The sequence below is a fragment of the Myotis davidii genome, unplaced genomic scaffold (assembly GCF_000327345.1).
Source record: "Myotis davidii unplaced genomic scaffold, ASM32734v1 scaffold456, whole genome shotgun sequence".
Classification (NCBI taxonomy): Eukaryota; Metazoa; Chordata; class Mammalia; order Chiroptera; family Vespertilionidae; genus Myotis; species Myotis davidii.
Window position 1 is genome coordinate 1,307,638 of NW_006287375.1, and position 20,698 is coordinate 1,328,335.

General features: G+C 35.9%; 1 protein-coding gene across 1 annotated transcript in view; it reads left to right on the forward strand.

Annotated features, from left to right (window-relative positions):
• Positions 1–20,698, forward strand: part of FNIP1 (folliculin interacting protein 1) — a 71,267-nt gene that overhangs the window by 15,990 nt on the left and 34,579 nt on the right. The window contains exons 6-10 of the mRNA XM_015560928.1: positions 1,315–1,406; positions 6,054–6,137; positions 7,504–7,575; positions 10,782–10,917; positions 17,249–17,450. Coding sequence (XP_015416414.1) covers positions 1,315–1,406; positions 6,054–6,137; positions 7,504–7,575; positions 10,782–10,917; positions 17,249–17,450 — 586 coding nt within the window. The remainder of the gene's footprint in view (positions 1–1,314; positions 1,407–6,053; positions 6,138–7,503; positions 7,576–10,781; positions 10,918–17,248; positions 17,451–20,698) is intronic.

Here is a 20,698-nt window from a genome sequence, read left to right on the forward strand (position 1 = left end):
CGCAAAGGCTGGGACAGCAGTCAGGCCTGGGCAAGGGGCCGATCCTGCGATTGGAGGGTGATGGGGGTCAATGCCTGAGGGCTCCCAGTATGTGAGAGGGGGCAGGCTGGGCTGAGGGACACCCCCACACACACCCAGTGCACGAATTTCATGCACCGGGCCCCTAGTATTAGGATAATGGGCTACATGCCAGAACCTATTAATGAAGGACTGGGGCTAGCACGAAGTGGTAGTGTACCCCAGGGAGGGATTTTGCAGGTTCCAGATCAGAAACCATCAGGGTTCCCAAGTCAAAAGCAGCAAGAGATAGCCAGAAGCCAACTCTGAACGAGGGACATTCTTAAGAGCTTCTATTTATTGTCAATACTTTAAAAAGACTTAACTTTTAGGAAAGAAAGGGAAAGATTTTTTTTTTATACTATCACTAGAGGCCCGGTGCATGAAATTCATGCATGGGTAAGGGTCCCTAAGCCTGACCAGTAATCAGGGCCGATCGGGGCCTTCCAGCTGCCAGCTGGGGCCTTCCTTCATTCTTCGCTGCCCCCTGGTGGTCAGCGCATGTCATAGCGAGCAGTCGAACTCCCGAGGAGACATTTTGCATATTATCCTTTTATATATAGAGAGAGATGGATGCCAGAGGTACTAATTTTTAAGAGTTTAATACTAAACTAGAAATTAGAGATCCTACATTGTCATGACTGACTTTAACTGTAATTTCCTCAGTTCTAAATTATATTTCTTAAAATACCAAAGAACAATACTTCGAATTAAATGCATAAAGTGATTTTATTTTTGTTGTTTGAATAATTTACTAAAAGAAGTAATATAGGCCGTTTATAGTGTGTGGACTAGAGATACTTTTTGGATATTTGGTTGATTCTCTTTTTTCATTTTCTTTTTTAATCCTGCCAGAAGTTTAGAAAATATTTTCAGGGTCAAAATATGAGAGGAAAGATTGTAATTTAAATTGGTCAGCAATATTTTTCTATGAAGGTCCAGATAGTAAATATTTTTGTTTTTGTGAGCCAGACAGTATGTTGTAATTTCTCAGCTCTGCAATTGTAGCATTAAAACAGCCATATGCAATGCATAAATGAATGGATGTGGCTGTGTTCCATTAAAACTTTATTTACAAAATCAGGCAGCAGACTGGATTTAGCCCTTAGGATGATTAAAATTATTAGTTCGTTTCCAGTACTAATAGGGAAATTTAAAAAACTGTTACACACTAAAATTTCATTAGGATATTCAAGGAAGGGCCATTAGGAGCATATAATAAATTTGGAATTTATATTTTTTTCTTCTTCCCTTTAGGTTGCAAGATAGTCTTGAATTCATCAATCAGGACAACAGTACATTAAAGGCTGACAGTAACACAGTTATTAATGGACTACTTGGAAATATAGGTAAATAAGTGGTTCCTTTGGTTTTGTAAGTTTTAAAAATGTGAACAGTATAACGGGGATATGTAGTTTTTTCTTGTTAATGTAGATCTTTTATAAGACCAAAGAGTTTCAAATACTATAAGTGGAAAAGGCTTTTTTTAAAAAATATATTTTATTGATTTTTTACAGAGAGGAAGGGAGAGAGATAGAGAGTTAGAAACATCTATAAGAGAGAAACATCGATCAGCTGCCTCCTGCACATCTCCTACTGGGAATGTGCCTGCAACCAAGGTACATGCCCTTGACCGGAATCGAACCTGGGACCTTTCAGTTAGCAGGCCGACTGAGCCTGTTAGCTCTATCCACTGAGCCAAACCGGTTTTGGCGGAAAAGGCTTTTAAATTATAAGTATATATTATATCTTTATTATTTGGAAAATATAATTTTCATATATTTGAGCATAATGTTTATTTTGTATCTATCAAACTTGTTTTTAAGTTTGATGTATCTTTGAAAAACTATCTGAGGAAGTCTGGTATTAATTATATTTTCTCCTTTCTCTCTTCCCTAACAATAAAAGTTAATTTTGAATGGTACTCATTTTGACCTGTAATTCAGATGAAAAGATATTCAGAGTTGATGTTCCTTAAAAGATTTATTGGAGTAACAACTTATTTAGTAATTTGGTTAGTTGATTGTTATAATTATTTAAGTTAAACATTGCAAACTGACAAATTGTTTCTAACATTTCTAGTCACTTGCTTTAGCCTAGAAAACAACTACATTGCTGCTGACCCTATTTCCAGTGAATAGAGAACTGCAGTATGTCAGAGTAGACAGCAGTTAGAGTAGAGTGAATATTTCTCTCTTCCCTGTTTAGAGATAATTTTTATTTATAATTAATTTAAATAAATGTGTTAGTTATATGAATTGGTAGAAAATAGTTTTTTTCTTCCAACTTGAACAGTATAACATTCTATAATTCATTCAAATGAGCAACCATTTATTAAGCACCCACTGTGGGATATAGTGTCAGGCATGCACTTCACAAAGTGTGTATATTTTATAGAAAAAAAGTTCTGCTTTTTCCTAATTTGATTATTTCTTTGGCTTTTTTTTTTAATATATTTTATTGATTTTTTACAGAGAGGAAGGGAGAGAGACAGAGAGTTAGAATCATCGATGAGAGAGAAACATCAATCAGCTGCCTCCTGCACATCTCCCACTGGGGATATGCCCGCAACCCAGGTACATGCCCTTGACCGGAATCGAACCCGGGACCCTTCAGTCCACAGGCCGACGCTCTATCCACTGAGCCAAACCGGTTTCGGCTTCTTTTCTTTTTTCTTTTTAAATATATTTTATTGTTTTTTACAGAGAGGAAGGGAGAGGGATAGAGAGTTAGAAACATCAATGACAGAGAAACATCCATCAGCTGCCTCCTGCACGTCTCCTACTGGGGATGTGCCCACCACCCAGGTACGTGCCCTTGACCGGAATCAAACCTGGGACCTTTCAGTCCGCAGGCTGCTGCTCTATCCACTGAGCCAACCCGGTTTCGGCTTCTTTGGCTTTAACAAAGTAAAGATGTGACAAGGAAATGACTGAATCTTTTTCTTTATAATTGACACTTTTCAAAGCTCAAAGAGCTTATTAAAAGCTATATATTTACTAATACAAATTCATTATCACTAGTATAAAAGTAATTATACTAAATACAGTAGGTGCTAGATATACTCATCTTCTCTGTTATAGAATAGGAAATTTATTTAACAGAGTACAGACTTTAAATGTTGAACAGCTTTTATTTATACATTCTGACGGTGAATCAAGAATATTTGAGCACCATTTCTTATTTTCCTTATATTTCCCATTAATTAACAAATACTTATCAAGTACTATTTTATGCCAAGCACTCTGCTAGGCCATGAGGATATAGTAGTAAACCAGACACAGTTTCTAACTCAGTGGATTTACAATTCGTGGGAGTCAGCATCAGATGCGCTGTAAGGTAATATAAGAGTGTGGATTGCATTAAGCAACAGGAAGGCTTTTGGTGGCATATGTGAACAGTTTCAGAATTGAGGAGAGACTCAGAAGTTAGTCTCTTTTCCAAGATATAAGCAGTGGTTCTCAAATTTTTGGTCTTGGGATCCTTTTCAAAACTTAGAAATTAGTAAGGACCACAGAGAATTTTTGTTTATATTGGTCACATTTGTTGATATATATTGTATTAGAAACTAACACAGAAAATTTCAAAATATTTATTTAGTAATTCATGAAAAAATAACACTAATAACCCTTTTCATGTTAATGTAAATAACATGTTTTTAAATAACTATTTTCCAAGAGAAAAATAATTGAGTTAGAAGAGTGGCATTGTTTTACATTTTTGTAAACCTCCTAAATGTCTGACTTACTAGAAGAAAGCTAGATTCTCATATCTGCTTCTGTATTCAGTCTCTTGTGATATGTTGATTTGGTTGAAGTGCATTAAGACAATCCAGTCTAAAAAAAAAACATGTAGTTGGAATGGGAAGTACTCCCCAACTCTCTGAAAGTGTTCCAGGGACTTCCTAAGGGTCTTTAGACCACATTTTAAAACACATTGCGTACCGCATAGAAATCTCTAAGACATATGCCAGGGACCGCATGTTTTTGGGCAAACTGCATGTTATTTAAATCATCGTAATGCACTTTAGGTGTTGCTTTTCAATAATTATAACATTTTTATTTACTTAAACAATTAAAGTTCCTAGTACTTTTTTAACGTATGGTACTGCATGAAACATTTTCCTCTATGAAGAGGGACCAACAAAATTTACATAAGTATCTAGATTCACTCCTTTTTCCATGGGCATGAAAAATGAGAACGCTCGTGAGCGGTCCTTAACACATGGCGCGCGAAACACGAGAAAACTGAGCGGTACGAAATGTGTTAAGAACTATGGAACTATAGGATTAGATATATGGTGAGAAGGTAGAAGAGTTTTGACTGTGTTTATATGTTGATGGAAAAGGAGAATGAGATTAGAGATAAAGGTGATATTTGGCCAAATAAGATTTTTGAAGGTCCTGGCTGATTTAGAAAAGTTAGTTTTGGAAGGGAGGTAAGGAAGGGGACCTCTCAGGATTTTTCACTGAATAAGTCCCTAGCACATAGTAAGGTTTGAATAATGTTACCTATTATTACTGCGCAGGCATGAAGGGGGCAAGAATAGGTGAGAATTTGATTAAGTTTGGAGGTAGGTTGGTAGGAAAAGAGTTCTCATCTGGTGCATTCTGTATGTGCCTACATACATACGCGTCTCATATGACTGTAGGAGACAGTCGTATGCTGAGACTAAGGAAGAGGCAGGCAGGGGAGGAGTTTAAGGAGAGCAGATACATTTTGAAGGGAGAACTGAAGAAAGCTGAACAATGAAACATGAAAGAATTGTTGCATATGTACTATAATTGTAGAAATTTTTGTTATGGAAAAATATCTGTTAGCAATTTGAAAGATACATTTGTCACTTTTTAGATAGAAAGTTCCCTATTCTATCCTAGGTAAATCTCCTGGGTGACTATTTAGGCCATCTTGATTAAGAGTAACAGGTGCCCTGTCCCACGAACCTGGAGGTCACAGTTCGATTCCCAGTCAGGGCACGTACCCGGATTGCAGGATCGATCCCCAGTGTGGAGCATGCAGGAGGCAGGATCAGTGATCCTCTCTCATCATTGATGTTTCTGTCTCTTTCTCCCTCTCCCTTCCTCTCTGAAATCAATAAGAAAATATATTTTTTAAAAGAGTAACTTAACAGGTAACCCAGCTGCTTGCTTCCAGGCTGTAAATGTTGCTCTTTTTGGGTCTTTTAGACTATAATTTTCTCTTGGTCAAGTCTGTAGTTGCCACGTTTTTTGAACAGCCTGGAGCCTGGCCCTGACTGACAGGTTGTATTGGTGACCTGCTTCCTTAGTGGCTAATCCTCCTACTCTAGGAAGTTTGGTTTCTTCCATTATGTTGTAATTTATTACTAGGTTAGAAAAAACTATTTTTATACTTAATTTGTCAATAGATTCCTTTTCTGTATTTGTTCTTTGTTGTATGTGTTGTGTTTTGTTTTCTAAGCCAAGCATTTAGGTGGTTTCTTCTTACTGCCATTGCAAGATAACTGTCATTTTAAAACTGACTTTTAAAAAGATAAATTTATTTGGCAAGTGCCAACTTATACAGATAACATTACTGTGCTTTTTTGGCTCTTTAAAAAGATTTTTTAGGTGGTGAACACAATGCAATATATAGATCATGCATCATAGAAATGTACACTTGAAACCTGTATGACCTTATTAACCAATGTCACCCCAACAAATTTAAAAAGGTTGTTTTATATTAGAAAGCATTGAACATTTAAAATAATTTTTATCTTATGTAGTAGTAGTTTATTTTTTTTATTTTATACAAATTTATTAGTAAATGGGCATGAAATTATGTTTGCCATGACCAGAGGGAAACCATCCTGTTTCAAAAAAGGGAAGCCAACTAGAATTATTTAAACTAAGTTTAAAAGTTTCTATTCATATATGTTGGTCTGCTTTTGTGCTGCTTTAGCTCACCTTTTATTCCTGATGCACTGCAGCTTCTCTAACAGCTCTCTTTCACATGTATTTTACATTTTTGCCATGTAGGTCTTTCACAGTTCTGCAGCCCCAGGCGGGCATTCTCTGAACAGGGTCCGCTCCGCCTGATCAGGAGCGCCTCTTTCTTTGCAGGTTTGCGATGTGCTGTGTGGGTAGACTAGTTGGTGTGACCCAGTGGCTAGAATCTGTAGTTAAGCTGTGGAAACACGAGAGTAAATAAATATAGTTATAGAGCAGTGTTTCTCAACCTTCCTAATGCCCCGATCCTTTAATACAATTCCTCATGTTGTGGTGACCTCCAATTTCATTGTTACAAATTGAACATAATTAAAGCATAGTGATTAATCACAAAAACAATATGTAATTATATATGTGTTTTCCGATGGACTTATGTGAAAGGGGTCGCTACCCACAGGTTGAGAACCGCTGTTATAGAGGGTTTGGTTAAGAAATATTGCTTAGAAAGTACAAGAACATAATTTATTTCTACTGAATATGTTCTTGAAGTTTCCAGAAACTTTTATCAGTGGAATTGACATTGTTATGAATTTCAGTGTTTGTCCCTTATTATCTCATTATGTAATAATGACTTTAACTTTAGAATTCCAAACCAAAATTTAGTATAAATATTATAACTCAGTTAGAATTTCTAATGTGATACTATCTTGTTTCCATGGCTGAGTAGCTTTTGAACCATACTTCACCAATTGCAGAAAATATCATATCTTATTATTATTGTAAAACTTCTGATCTGCACTAATTCATAAGAATGAATTTTCTTAGAGCTAAGATTTAGATGAACAAGCATCATTATAATTGTTCTGTAGAAGGCATATGAGCATATTTGTTTATATCATTGTAGAGTGAGTGTGTTCATGTTTTAGTATTAAGGAAACTATTCAATTTCTTACTTTAATTAATATTTATTTTTCCATACAAATATGAGATATGAACAGTACATATTTGTTATAGAAAATTTGGGAAATGTGACAATAGGCAAAAAATGTTAACCATCTGTCAGTCAGGAATAACCCCCCCCCCCTTTTTTTTAAACAAAGTTGGGACCATACTATTCAAATAGTTTTCTTAAAATTTTTATTGTGCATATTTTTAAACATAAATTGTTACAGGCAGAATAATAGAGTGAACTATCATATGCCCAGCAGTCACCATTCTTACTGTTCAGTAGCTTCCTTTCATAAAATTTAATACTATGTTGTGAATCTCTTGCTATGTCATTGAATATGCTTCTAAAATACTTTAGTCACCCTTGCTTTATAATATTATAGACTATTTTTATATTGTATGTCAAATCATAATATAGATCTTAAAGCTTGTTCAGCTGAGTAATAGCTCTTGGTGTTGGGTTTGTGCCATGCTATTGAAAAAATAAAGGAATGCAATGAGATGAGCATGATTGAGTTTGCTATTTAAAAGGAACATTGTCAATTTGAATAGCAGTATATTTTATAACTGACAGTTTTGTCTTGATTCACAGTTCACAGCAACCCAATGGACATGCCTGGAAGAGAGTTGAATGAGGACAGAGACAGTGGCATAGCACGCTCTGGTAATGCCAGGTTTATGTATTAACTCAGTTTTTTTTATGAGATAATTGTTAGCTGACATTGATTTTCTTTTTTATCTTTGCCTTTATTCTTTAATTTTATGTATATAGCTTGTTATATTGATATTACAAGAGAATTTTAGAAACAGTAGAGAGAAATATATTAAATTTAAAATATTTCACTTATATTATTAAATGTGCCTGGTGGAGCATGGCCTGGATTAAGCATGTCAAACTCAAAGGCTAACATGGGCCAAATAAACAAGGTTTAAGTTTATGTGGGCCTCAAAAAAAAACACCAAAAGCTTCAATTGTCATAGAAATGTAGATTTATTTCAATAGAGACATGCTGAATGCAAAGGGATGAAATAAAAGTCATCATTAACGTAAAATAATAGAACATTCTAATTAAAATTAATATTTTTCCCTCAACATTAACTTACCAGACACTGAATATAACTGCACAGATTAATAAGCATAACACAAATAAACCTATTTTTCTTGTTCTCCAAAAGCAAAATATTTCCTATTGCGCACACCAAACAAGTCAGTACAATACTAATGATGTGGCAATTGGCTGCTGAAATATTCGCTGCTAGTATTAGTGGAGAGAAATAGTGCACTTGCGCTGTGTAAGGGAAATGAATGCAACATAAATATAATAATTAGTCATTAGAGAATGTTGTCGTTATTAATAATTATGTATAACAAGATGTAAAAATTAAGAAATTTTTATTGAAACATTTTTCACATACCATTATATTGGCTGGGCCACAAAAATATTCATTGTAGGCCTTGAGTTTGACATGCTTGGCCTAGAGATCAATGTACATTAGCTTAGGCTTAGCCATATAAGAAAAAAAGCATTGCTCAAGAGACTGCTTAGATAGTATAGTAGAAAATCACATTGCTTATATCTGCTTGCTCCTAACTAGAGTTTAAATGGTTAGACTATCTCTTGCCCAGAATGACTTAAGCATTTTGAACTAATGTTACACTTTTTTCCCCCCCAAATGTAGACTCTCCCAAAATTTGTCTCACAAACTTTTGTTGAAACAAGGTGAGGCTTAAAAAAAAAAAGCTCAGAGTCTACCTTAAGGAGCAGAGTCTAATGAGAGAACAGTCAGGACAAATCTGTAATGGTTCATTATGTGATGAATTCTGTGCTAGCCCCAGATAAAGGGAACCTAACAGCCTGGGCAAGGGAAGGAAGGATAATAATTGAATTATGTCTTGAAAAATAATTAGCATTATCCAGGCAAAGGCATGGAAGAAGGATATTCCATTTAAAAGGAAAAATGTCTGTCAGGGCTCAGAGATCAGCATAAGTGAAAGAAGGAATAAGCTTAGGCTTTTAAGTTATTGTTAGGTGTGAGAAACTTTAATCACTGTGGTAATCCATCTGTGTTGTCACATATGTCCTTGCTATCCAAATTGATTACAATTCAATTTTGAGTGTAGATGGGAAGTCCATACTTAACCATATATTGTAATCCCTACATTTGCATTAGAAAAATGAAGTTTCAAAAAAAATTTTCAGATGTCTGAACACTGATTTAGCCTAGAAAAAGTGTTAGGCATCTGTATTTGAGAAACAAAACAACATGAAAAACTTCAACACCTAATTCTGATGGATAGCTAGAGCTGAGAAATACTAATCTCATATGAAAAGTCTACATCTTTCTAACAATCTCACCTTTCATTTCAAATTCTATATTTTTGTTCTTTGGAACTAATTGAGAGTATATTTCTCTTAATACCTTTGCTTCTATATTATATAGTTTTTTCTTCTGTGGCTATAATTTAACTCTTATTATTTTATCCAGCATTTTAAAGGTGAGAAATTCATATCTTTATACTTCATTTTCTTCAGTTATAAATTGAAGGGACTAGCTAGATTGATCCGTAAGGCTTCTTCAAGCCATTAAATTCACATATGCCATTTAAGTTAATGGTGTATTTTCTTTTTCCTAATAGGGTTATTTTTAATTTCAGAATTTAGTAAAACATAGCTTTTCAAAATTTAGAGTAGCATTTGTTTTTTCACTGAACCCATACCTACCTACATTTGTTATACATACCGAGTCTTATATTAGTTTACAAAGTTTTGTAATACCAATTGATAAAATGTGATCTTTCAAGAAAGGAATTAATTCATTGGTGGTTCAGATGTTTGCATGGTAGTTAAAGCCTCTCCCCTTTATCAGTGAATTTGTCAGAGAATTCAGATAAACGAATCTTTATAAGGTAAATCTCTTAGTTTTCTGTCCTGATATCCAACATGACCTATCATGTGGCATGTACCTTTTCATAGATGATCATAGTAACTTCCTGTTTTAGATTACTTTATAAATTTTCAGTATGTGGTTATAATCGTAAAGATGGCAACCTAAAAATACTGCTAAATGAAAAGCAAGCCCTTAATGTCTTTTTCTCTGTGGATCAAGTGGGAAGGAGGGGATTATTCCTAGCCCAAGGAAAAATAGAGTTGTAGTTTATTACACCTAGGCAAGAAATAGAACTTCTAGATTGCAGAAAGGGTTTTAAGAAGAGAATAATCCCCAGTTATGGGATTATAGCAATTATAATCCGAATGGCCTCTATTGGAATGTGTCTGTCAACCATTAGGATGCTCTAGAGAGCAGGCGATAGGATTTACCTCTTTTCTTGGAACCTGGTAGGTATAGTCGAGACTCTTATTAAAAGTAGCCAAACATTTACAAGCTTGACTACCTATGCACAAGTTATCCATGAGTACTTTTAAGTGACATCTTTAAATGACATTTAGACACTTACTTTCAAATACAGTTTTTGTTCTTAAAATCCAACTACAGCATTAAAATTGAATCACATCATATTTCTTTTAATTTAAGGTCTAAGGATTCAGCTAAGCTAGAGGATAGTCTCATGGCCAAAGAAATAAGAGATACTGCTTTGTTTCACAGTAGCATTTTCTTCCTGGGTGGGGCTGGGGATAAGCATGTCAAGAGGGATTGTCTCAGATTCTCTTGCCAACACACTTAAAATATGATTTTTCTCTTCTGAGTCCTTGCTCCAACAGTTATGTTATTAAATGAGAATTTTAGAGACTCATGAAGCAAAATGGAAAATTTGAGTCACTGCTCTTAAATTTGTTAAAAAGAAATTTGTCCTTTTGCTTAGTTGTAATTGACTTACACATTATACTTGTTCTTATTCTGATTTGACAGCATCTCTCAGCAGCTTGCTTATTACGCCATTTCCCTCCCCAAATTCCTCACTTACCCGAAGTTGTGCCAGCAGCTACCAGAGACGTTGGCGACGCAGCCAAACAACAAGTTTGGAGAATGGGGTATTTCCTAGATGGTAAGTTGGAACCTTCAATTTATATAAATAAGATTGAATAGCTCTTTAAACATACTTTTGTATGGTTTTTAGAGACTGGACTCACATTTTCTGTATTTTAAGTTTAGAACTTAAAACTTTTAAAAATGTATCTTTATTGTTGGGAGTATTACAGATGTTCCCCCTTTTCTCCACTCATTGTATCCCCATTTGCCTCCAGGCCTTTACTACACTATTGTTGGTATCTATGGGCTATGCATATATGCATATAAGTTCTTTGGTTAATCTCTTCCCCGCCACCCCTTCTTCCCCTTCCCTCTGAGATTTGTCAGTCTGTTACATGCTTCCATGTTTCTGGATCTATTTTTGTTTGTTAGTTTATTTTGTTCATTAGATTCTCCATATAAGTGAGATATGTGATATTTGTCTTTCTCTGCCTGGCTTATTTTACTTCCCATGATAATCTCCAGGTTCCTCCATGCTGGCTCAAAGGGTAAGAGATCCTTCTTTTTCTTACAGCTGCATAGTATTCCGTTTGTCAGTGTACATCTTTTTTATCCACTCATGTACTGATGGGCACTTGGACTGTTTCCAGATCTTAGCTATTGTAAATTGCCGTGAGCATAGGGATGTAGGTATTCTTCCTGATTGGTGTTTCTGTCTTTTTAGGGTATATTCCTAGAAGTGGGATCACTGGGTCAAATGGCAGTTCCCTTTTTAATTTTTTGAGGAAACTTCATACTGTTTTCCATAGTGGCTATGTCAGTCTGCATTCCCACCAGCGGAGTCCAAGGGTTCCTTTTTCTCCTTATCCTCGCCAGCACTTATTGTTTGTATGTTTATTGATGGTAGCCATTCTGGCAGGTATGAGATGATACCTCTTTGTAGTTTTAATTGGCATCTCAGATGATGAATGAAGTTCACTTTTTAATTGGATTGTTTGTCTTCCTTTTGTTGAGTTGTATGAGTTCTTTATTTATTTTAGAGATTAATCCCTTATCAGATGTATCATTGATAAGATGAGTCCCATGTAGTAGATTTTCTTTTCATTTTGTTGATGGTTTCTTTAGCTGTGAAGAAACTTTTTAGTTTGATGTAGTCCCATTTGCTTAGTCTTTTCCTCTATTTCTCTTGCCCTACTAGATGTATTGGTGAAAATTCTGCTACATGAGATGTCTAAGGTTTTGCTGCCTGTTTTCTCCTAGGGTTTTTATGGTTTCATAACTTATATTTAAGTCTTTTATCCATTTTGAATTTGTTCTTGTCAATGGTGTAAGTTGGTGGTCTAGTTTCTTTTTTTTTCTTTTTTTTTGCATGTTGCTATCTAATTTTCCCAGCACCAATTACTGAAGAAACAGTCTTTACTCCAGTTTATGCCTTTGCCAAATATTAATTGAGTGTAATGGCTTGAGTTGATTTCTGGGTTCTCTAGTCTGTTCTATTGATCTATATGCCTGTTCTTGTGCCAGTACCAGGCTGCTTTGATTTCAGTGGCTTTGTAGTATAGTATGATATCAGGTGTTGTGCATCCTCCAACTTTGTTCTTCTTTCTCAAGACTGCTATGGCTATTTGGGGTCTTTTTTGATGCCATATTAATTTTTGGAGTATTGGTTCTAGATCTGTTAAATATGCCATTGATATTTTAATAGGGATTGTGTTGAATCTATAGATGGCTTTGGGTAGTATGGACATTTTAATGATTTAATTTGTTCAGCCTATGAACATGGTATATGCTTCCACTTGTTTATATCTTCCTCTGTTTCTTTTTTCGGTATCCTATAGGTTTTCTTAGTACAGGTCTTTTACCTCCTTGGTTAAGTTTATTCCTGGGTATCTTACTTTTTTTGTTGGAATGGTAAATGGGATTGTTTTTTTAGTTTCTCTTTCTGAGAGTTCACTATTGGTGTATAAAATGCTATAGATTTCACTCAATGGTTGAGTATCAACCTATGAACCAGGAGGTCACAGTTTGATTCCCAGTCAGGGCACATGCCTGGGTTGTGGGCTCAGTCCCCTGTCTGGGGCATGCAGGAGGCAGCCAATCAATTATTCTCTCTCATCATTGATGTTTGTCTCTTTCTCCCTCTCTCTTCCTCTCTGAAATCAATAAAAATATATTTTTTAAAATTGGTGCTTGATTTTGTCGAATGCTTTTTCTACTTCTGTTGATAATGATGATGTAATGTTTATCTTTTATTTTGTTTATCACATTTATTAATTTAAGAATGTTGTACCAACCTTTGCCAGGGCTGACCAGCAGACCTTGAGCAATGGATGAATGATTACTCTGACACAGGTTTGCTCTGAAAGAGAGGGCTAAGGGACTGCTTGGCTAAAGGAACCAGACAGCCTCTATCGCCTGCCTCTTCAGGCTTTTATTGTAACAGCAGTTTGAGATAAAGTTTATCTTTTAGATACAATCAGTAGGGTAAGTAATCTTGGGAGGACGCATGTGTCTGCAATATTCTTTAAGCAAGGACACCTAAAGATCAAGCATAAAGATTCTGGTAAATACCTGAGGGTCTGCACATACACAAACTTGTTTGGAAAGGTCAAGGAACAGTTAGGGACAGCTGCCTTTGGCCAACTCCCCTAAGTCAGAATTCTAATAAAGAATGGTGGGCCACCTTCAGCCAACTTCCCTTTTCAGAATTTCACCCTTACAAACTTTTCAACCAAGTCTCCTGTGCTCCCCCCCACCAACCTTGCATCCCTCAAATAAATCCCACTTGGTCATGGTGTATGTTCTTTTTGATATATTGATGGATCTGATATGCTAATATTTTGTTGAGGATTTTAGCATCTTATGTTCATCAGGGATATTGGCCTGTAATTTTCCTTCTTTGTATTGTCTATCTGGTTTTGGAATTAGGATAATGCTGGCCTAGTAAAATGAGCTTTGAAATCTTCCTTCCTCTTGAATTATTTGGAATAGTTTGAGGAAGATATAGGTGGTGTTCTTTGAATGTTTGTAAAATTCCCCAGTGAAGCAGTCTGGTCTAGGACTTTTGTTTGCTTGAACTTTTTTCACCACTGCTTCAATTTCTTTAGTTGTTATTGATCTGTTCAGGTTTTCTGATTCTTTCTGATTGAATTTTTGAAGATTGTATGTTTCTAGGTATTTGTCCATTTCACCCACGTTGTCTAATTTTTTGGCATATAGTTGTTCATAGTATTTTCTTACAATCCTTTGTATTTCTGTGGTGTCAGTTGTTACTTCACATCTTTTATTTCCAGTTTTATTTATTTGAGTCTTCTCTCTTTGCTTCTTGATGAGTCTGGCTAAAGGCTTATCAATCTTGTTTATCTTTTCAAAGTACCAGCTCTTGGTTTCATTGATCTTTTGTATTATTTTTAAATCTATTGCATCTTTTTTTTTATTGTGGTAAAGTATGCATAACATAAAATTTACCATTTTAACCATTATTAGATATATAGTTCAGTGGCATTAAGTACCTCCACATTGTTGTGGAACTATTCATGTCCAGAACTTATCTCTCCAAACTAAAACTCTATCCATTCAACCATAATTAACCCCCATTCCTCCTTCCTCTTTGTCCCTGGAAATCACCACTCTATTTTTTGTCTCTATGAATTTGACTATTCTAGATACTTCATATAATTGGAATCATATAATATTTGTCCTTTTATGTCTAGCTTTTTTTGCTTAGCATGTCTTCAGGGTTCATCCATGTTGTAACATTAATCAACATTTTCTTTTTTATCTGAATAATAGTCCATTATGTGTATATACCACATTTTGTTTATTCATATTCATCTGTTGATAGATATTTGGGTTGTTTTCACTTTTTGGCTATTATGAATAATGCTGATATGGACATGGCCATGTGTACAAATACTAGTTCGAGTCCCTGCTTTCATTTCTTTTTGGCCTATACCCAGACATAGAATTGCTGGATTGTAAGTTTTGAGGAATCACCATAATGTTTTCCATAGTGGCTGCACCATTTTGCATTTCCATCAGAAAAGCACAAGAGTTTTAATTTCTCTACATCAAGCATGTCAACTCAAAGGCTAACATGGGCCAAATAAACAAGGTTTAAGTTTATGTGGGCCACAAAAAAACAAAAGCTTCAATACTCATAGAAATGTAGGCTTATTTCGATAGCGCCATGCTGAATATAAAAGGGCTGAAATAAATGAGTAATCATTAACATAAAACAATAGAACATTTTAATAAAAATTAATATTTTTTCTCGAACATGAACTTACCAGACACTGAATAACCACAGATTAGTAAGTGTAACACAAATAAACCTATTTTTCTTGTTCTCTGAAAGCGAATATTTCCTTTGTGCACACCAAACAAGTCAGTAGAAGACTAATGATGTGGCAATTGGCTGCTAAAATATTCGCTGCTAGTATTAGTGGAGAAAAATGGTGCGCCTATGCGTAAGGCGCAAAAGGGAAATGAATGCAACATGATTATAGTAATTAGTCATTAGTGAACGTTATAGTTTGTTATTAATAATTATGTATAACAGGATATTGTAAAAATTAAGTTACAAAATTTTTATTAAAATGTTTCTCACATACCATTATATTGGCTGGGCTGCAAAAATATTTGTTGTGGGCCGTGAGTTTGACATGCTTGCTCTACATCATTGCCAATTGTTATTTTCCTTTTTTTAATTTTATTTTATCGCAGCCACCCTAATAGGTGTGAAGTAGTATCTCATTATGGTTTTGATTTGAATTTCTGTAATGTCTAGTGGTGTTGAACATGTTTTTGTGTGCTTATTGGCCATGTATATGTCTTCTTTGGAGAAATATCTGTTCAAGTGTTTTGCCCATTTTAAAGTCAGGTTATTTGTTTTTTTGTTGTTGAGTTGTAGGAATTATTTATATATTCTAGATATCAATCTCTTAGCTTACAAATGCTTTGCAAATATTTTCTCCCATTCCACGGGTTGCCGTTTTATTCCTTTTTAAATCTATTTTCTTAGAGAGGGAGAGAGAGAGAGAGAGAAACATTGATGTGAGAGAGAAACGTCTATTCAGTTGCCCATACCTCAACCGAAAATCAAATTGGTGACCTTTTCGTGCGTGGGATGATGCTCAACCAACAGTTTTTAATTTTTTTATTTTTTATTTTTTAAAATATATTTAGCTTTGATGATGTGGACTGTGGAACCTTTTGCTAAGTATATTAAGATTGCAGGAGGAAATAAGTAAACAAAAGTTCAGAGCTTTCAAAAATTGTATAAGCTATTTAGGGGATCTGACTTGTGAGATTAAAACCATTTACATAAAAATTATTAAAATTTACTTCTAATTGAGAGAATATAAGAATAGCATTTAAAATATACTAGTAACTGGCTACTTGACCATCTTTGAGTTCAAAGATTTAGGAAACCACCATGTTCTCTTGCTAGGTTCTCCAGCCAGGTCCGGTCGCCAGGTTCTGTAGCCGGGTTCTTCAGCCGGGTTCTGTCTAGGTTCTCCAACCAAGTTCTGTAGCCAGGTTCTGTCCAGGATCTTTTGCCATGTTCTCTCCAGCGAAGTTCTTTTGTCTCTAGGTTCTGTGTAGGTCCTGTCTGCTAAGTTCTGTGTTCTAAGTTCTGTGTCACAGTTTTTAATTTTTATGTAGTTCATTTCTTTTTTCTTTTGTTGCCTGTGCTTTTGATGTCTTACCTAAGAAATCATTGTCAAGTCCATCATAAAGCTTTTGACCCTCTGTTTTCTTTTTTTATTCTTTTCTTTTTTCTCTCTTTTTTTTTTTTTGGTGCTGTGACTCGGATCTGAACCGTCCCCCTCTGTTTTCTTGTAAGAGTGTTCTAGTCTTAACTCTTCTGTTGGGACTTTGATCCATGTACTGCATAATTTGATATTTCAGTTTCTATTTTGGCAAGTTAATTCATGCTTGAAAGGTGGTGTGTTGTTTTTTTTTTTTAGTCTATGTTAAGTGCAACGATAGATAATGAAGCTTCTCTTTTATTTACCCCCTGTAATTCCTTCATCTTTGATTTTACTCCTTCAATCAAAAGAAGAGACAAGTAGATTCTAGAACAGTGAAGAGGTTGAATCAGACTCATCTATAAACCTTAAAATTCAGGCATATTTAGGTTAATTATGAATTGGGATTATCTATATTTTAGTGACTTTTAGTTAAACCAAAGTGTTCCTACACTGACTCCTAAAATTTTTTTATTAAAATTTGACCATGAAGGACTAGTAGATTTCTGAAAGAGATTTACAATTGATAGGAATTTTTAGATTTACTTGATAAAACAGAAGGCCTTTAGTTTGCCTACATTTAATTAGTAAGGGGATAGAGTTGAAAATTTAATTATATTTATATTTTTTTAAATAAAAATATTTGTTTTTAAGGTCTATAGAAGAAAGCTTTAATCTATCAGATGAAAGCTGTGGCCCTACACCAGGAATTGTGAGAAAAAAGAAGATTGCAATTGGCGTAATCTTTTCATTATCCAAAGATGAAGATGAAAATAACAAATTTAATGAATTCTTTTTTTCACATTTTCCTCTCTTTGAAAGCCACATGAACAAATTAAAGAGTGCAATAGAACAGGTAAGCATAGTCATGTTGTTGGTTTGTTTATATCCTTTATTTTTCTTTGAATCTTATTCTTCTGCTTAAACATTGTGTTTATTTATTTGACACAAAAATTAACAGGTACTGTGCATATACTCTGCAAACTGCTCTGGGAGATGCAAAAAAACCTTAACTCTTTAAGGAGCTTACTGCCTAATAAAAGACCTAAGGGCATTCATCCATTCATTCAATAAATATTTGAGGGCCTATAATTTGTCAGGCACTATTCTAGAAACTGAAGATAAGATCTGAAAAAAGTGACACTCCTGACCTCATGGGACATCACATAAACAAATAAACATATAAGCTACTAGATGGGATTCAGCGCTGTGGAGAAAAATTAAACAGATTTATAAGAAGTGATGGGTGGAAGGCTTGGTAATTTTTAGAGACTAGTCTGAAAGGCTCCTGATAAAATGACATATGCTCCAGAAATATGAAGGAAATGAGCTACAACTGTCTGAGAGGAGAATGTTACAGGCAGAGGCAAAGGTCCTGTGTTAGGAATAAGCCTGATGCTTGGTCAACAGGAAGGAGGCCAAAGTGGCTGGGTTAGAAGACAAAATAATATAGGGCCTTATAGGATTCCATTGTAAGAGCATTGTCAATTACTCTTAAGAGTGATGGGAAACCATTGGGGGGTTTGAGTGGAGGAATGACATTATATGTGAGGATCACTCTAATGCTGGTGGAGAATAGATTTCTAGGAGCAAAGATAGATGTTGGTAGGACCAATTAGGAGGTTATTGGCATAATCTGGGTAAGAGATGATGGATACTCAAACCAACTTAGTGGTGAAATTGTTGAGAAGTGTTTGGATTTTGGACATACTGAAAATAGAGCTAATGAGATTAGCTGATGGGCTGGATTGGGGTGTAAGAGAGCAATAGAGATTGACTCAAGAATTTTATTTGAGCAGTAAGAAGGATGGACTTACCAGTACTCAAATGGGGAAACTACAGGTAAAACATATTTGGCAGATGAAGATCAGGGGTTTGTTTGAGATGCCTCCTGGACATCCAAATGGTTTTTTATAAGTCTAGAATTTAGGGAAAAGGTCAGGAGAGAAGAGAGGAGCAGAGATCCTAGGCCTGATTTGTGGAGCATTTCAGCAGTTAACATTTGAGAAGAGACTGAGAATTGGCCATTCAAGTAGGAGGAAAAAGGAGAGAGTACTTTTGGGGGAGAGGGGCAGGGACCCAAGTGATGAAAATGATTTAAGAAGGCACAAGTGATCAATTGCTGCTGACAGTGTATAATAAATTTTCATAAAGTAAGAAAATTGTGAATACAAGATAGAAAATAAGGATACTAAAAAGGGGGAGGACAATAAGCCAAGCTTTTTTTAATAGTTCATAGGAAAGAAGTGGCAGGCACTATTCTAGAAACTAAAGCTAAGATGTGAAAAAAGTAACACTATTGGGATGATGTTTCATTTGGGCTGCATCTTAAAGCAGTGGTTGCCAACCTTTTGGACTTCACGGACCACCAGTGGTCAGCGGACCACCGGTTGGCGACCTCTGTCTTAAAGGATATGTAGGATTTTTTTAAACAAAACTTCAAAAATTAGATATAGCAGAATAGCAAGAAAAACTGATATCCTTGCCAACCAAAGATAATTCATTAATGTTTTGCTGAAAGTCTTGTCCAGGCCTTTTCTATGCATATTGTACTTTCACTTGATTGGGATTGTGCTGTGTCCATATTGCTTTAATTACATGCATATTTTTAAAAAACTCATAATCGTAACACATGCCTTTTTCTTGTCATTATAAATTATTCTTAAATACATTTTAGTCACTTTCCTTACCATAAGTAACAAATTTTCTATTAGGCCATTTCTATTTTCTCACAATTATAGCTACAGTAAACACATTGGTGAATTTTCCAGATTATTTTTCAGAAGAAATTCCCAGAAGTTGAACCAGTGAATCAGTGGGTATAACTAAAGTTCTTAATCCCTGTGACAGTATGCAAAAAGGAGATGGCTGGAAGAGTTAATGGATACAGACCTCAAAGAATCTAGAATGCTTGAGAGAAGTTTTGACTTTGTTTTTAAGGCTGTCTCCAAATTGTGCTTCAGGAAGATTAATTTGGCAGCATGTTTAAAAGAGACTAGAGTAAAAAGGCTGGATATGTAAAGACCAATTAGAGTAGTCTAGAAAGCAGAGGGTGCATTTCAGTAACTTAGTAGTGACTAAGAATCATCTGCCTCTAGAGAAGACAATGATATTAGTTATTCACATTAAATCTGTCAAAAGACAAATAGGTCATTAGCAATGCCTTCTTTTTTTTTTCTTTCACAGAAAAAATGAGTAAAGGCCAGTTTCACTTTTTCAGAAGTTAGGCACTTTTGACATTTTCTTTAGTCAGCTTCTCTCTCTTTTTGTAGTCTGTTGTTGCCAAAGTCAATACATAATATTTAGCTATGGTTGAACTGAACTTTTAAGTTACTGGGAGATATGTTTCAAGCTTTGTATAAAACTTGGAGTATTTAAGCACCATAGAACTTATTATGGATGACTTTTCAAATGTTCAAATGCTTTGACCATCTTTAACCTAAAGTCAGTCAGTCTGTGTGTCTGTCTATCTACCTACCTATCTGTCTGTCCTATATAATAAAGAGGTAATATGCAAATTGACTGTCACACCCTCTCACTAGATGGCCGCCCCCATGTGGTCACAAGATGGCTGCCACAAGATGGCCAGTAGGGGAGGGCAGTTGTGGGGGGCCAGACCTGCAGGGGAGGGCAGTTGGGGGTGACCGGGCCTGCAGGGGAGGGCAGTTGAGGGGGGACTAGGCCTGCAAGGGAGGGCAGTGGGGGCAACCAGGCTGGCAGGGGAGGGCAGTTGGGGGCTACTGGGTTGGCAAGGGAGGGCAGTTGGGGGTGATTGTGCCGGCAGGGTAAGGCAGTTGGGGGCGATCGGGCCAGCAGGCGAGGGCAGTTGGGGGCATCGGGCTGACAGGGGAGCAGTTAGGTGCCAATCATGCTGGCAGGGGAGTGGTTAGGGGGAGATCAGGCTGGCAGGCAGAAGTGTCTAGGGGCAAACAGGCAGGCTGGCAGGCGAGCGGTTGGGAGCCAGCAGTCCGATTGTGAGAGGGATGTCCGACTGCTGGTTTAGGCCCGATCCCACTAAACCGGCAGTTGGACATCCCCCGAGGGGTCCCAGATTGGAGAGGGTGCAGACTGTGCTGAAGGACACCCCCCCTCCCCAGTGCACAA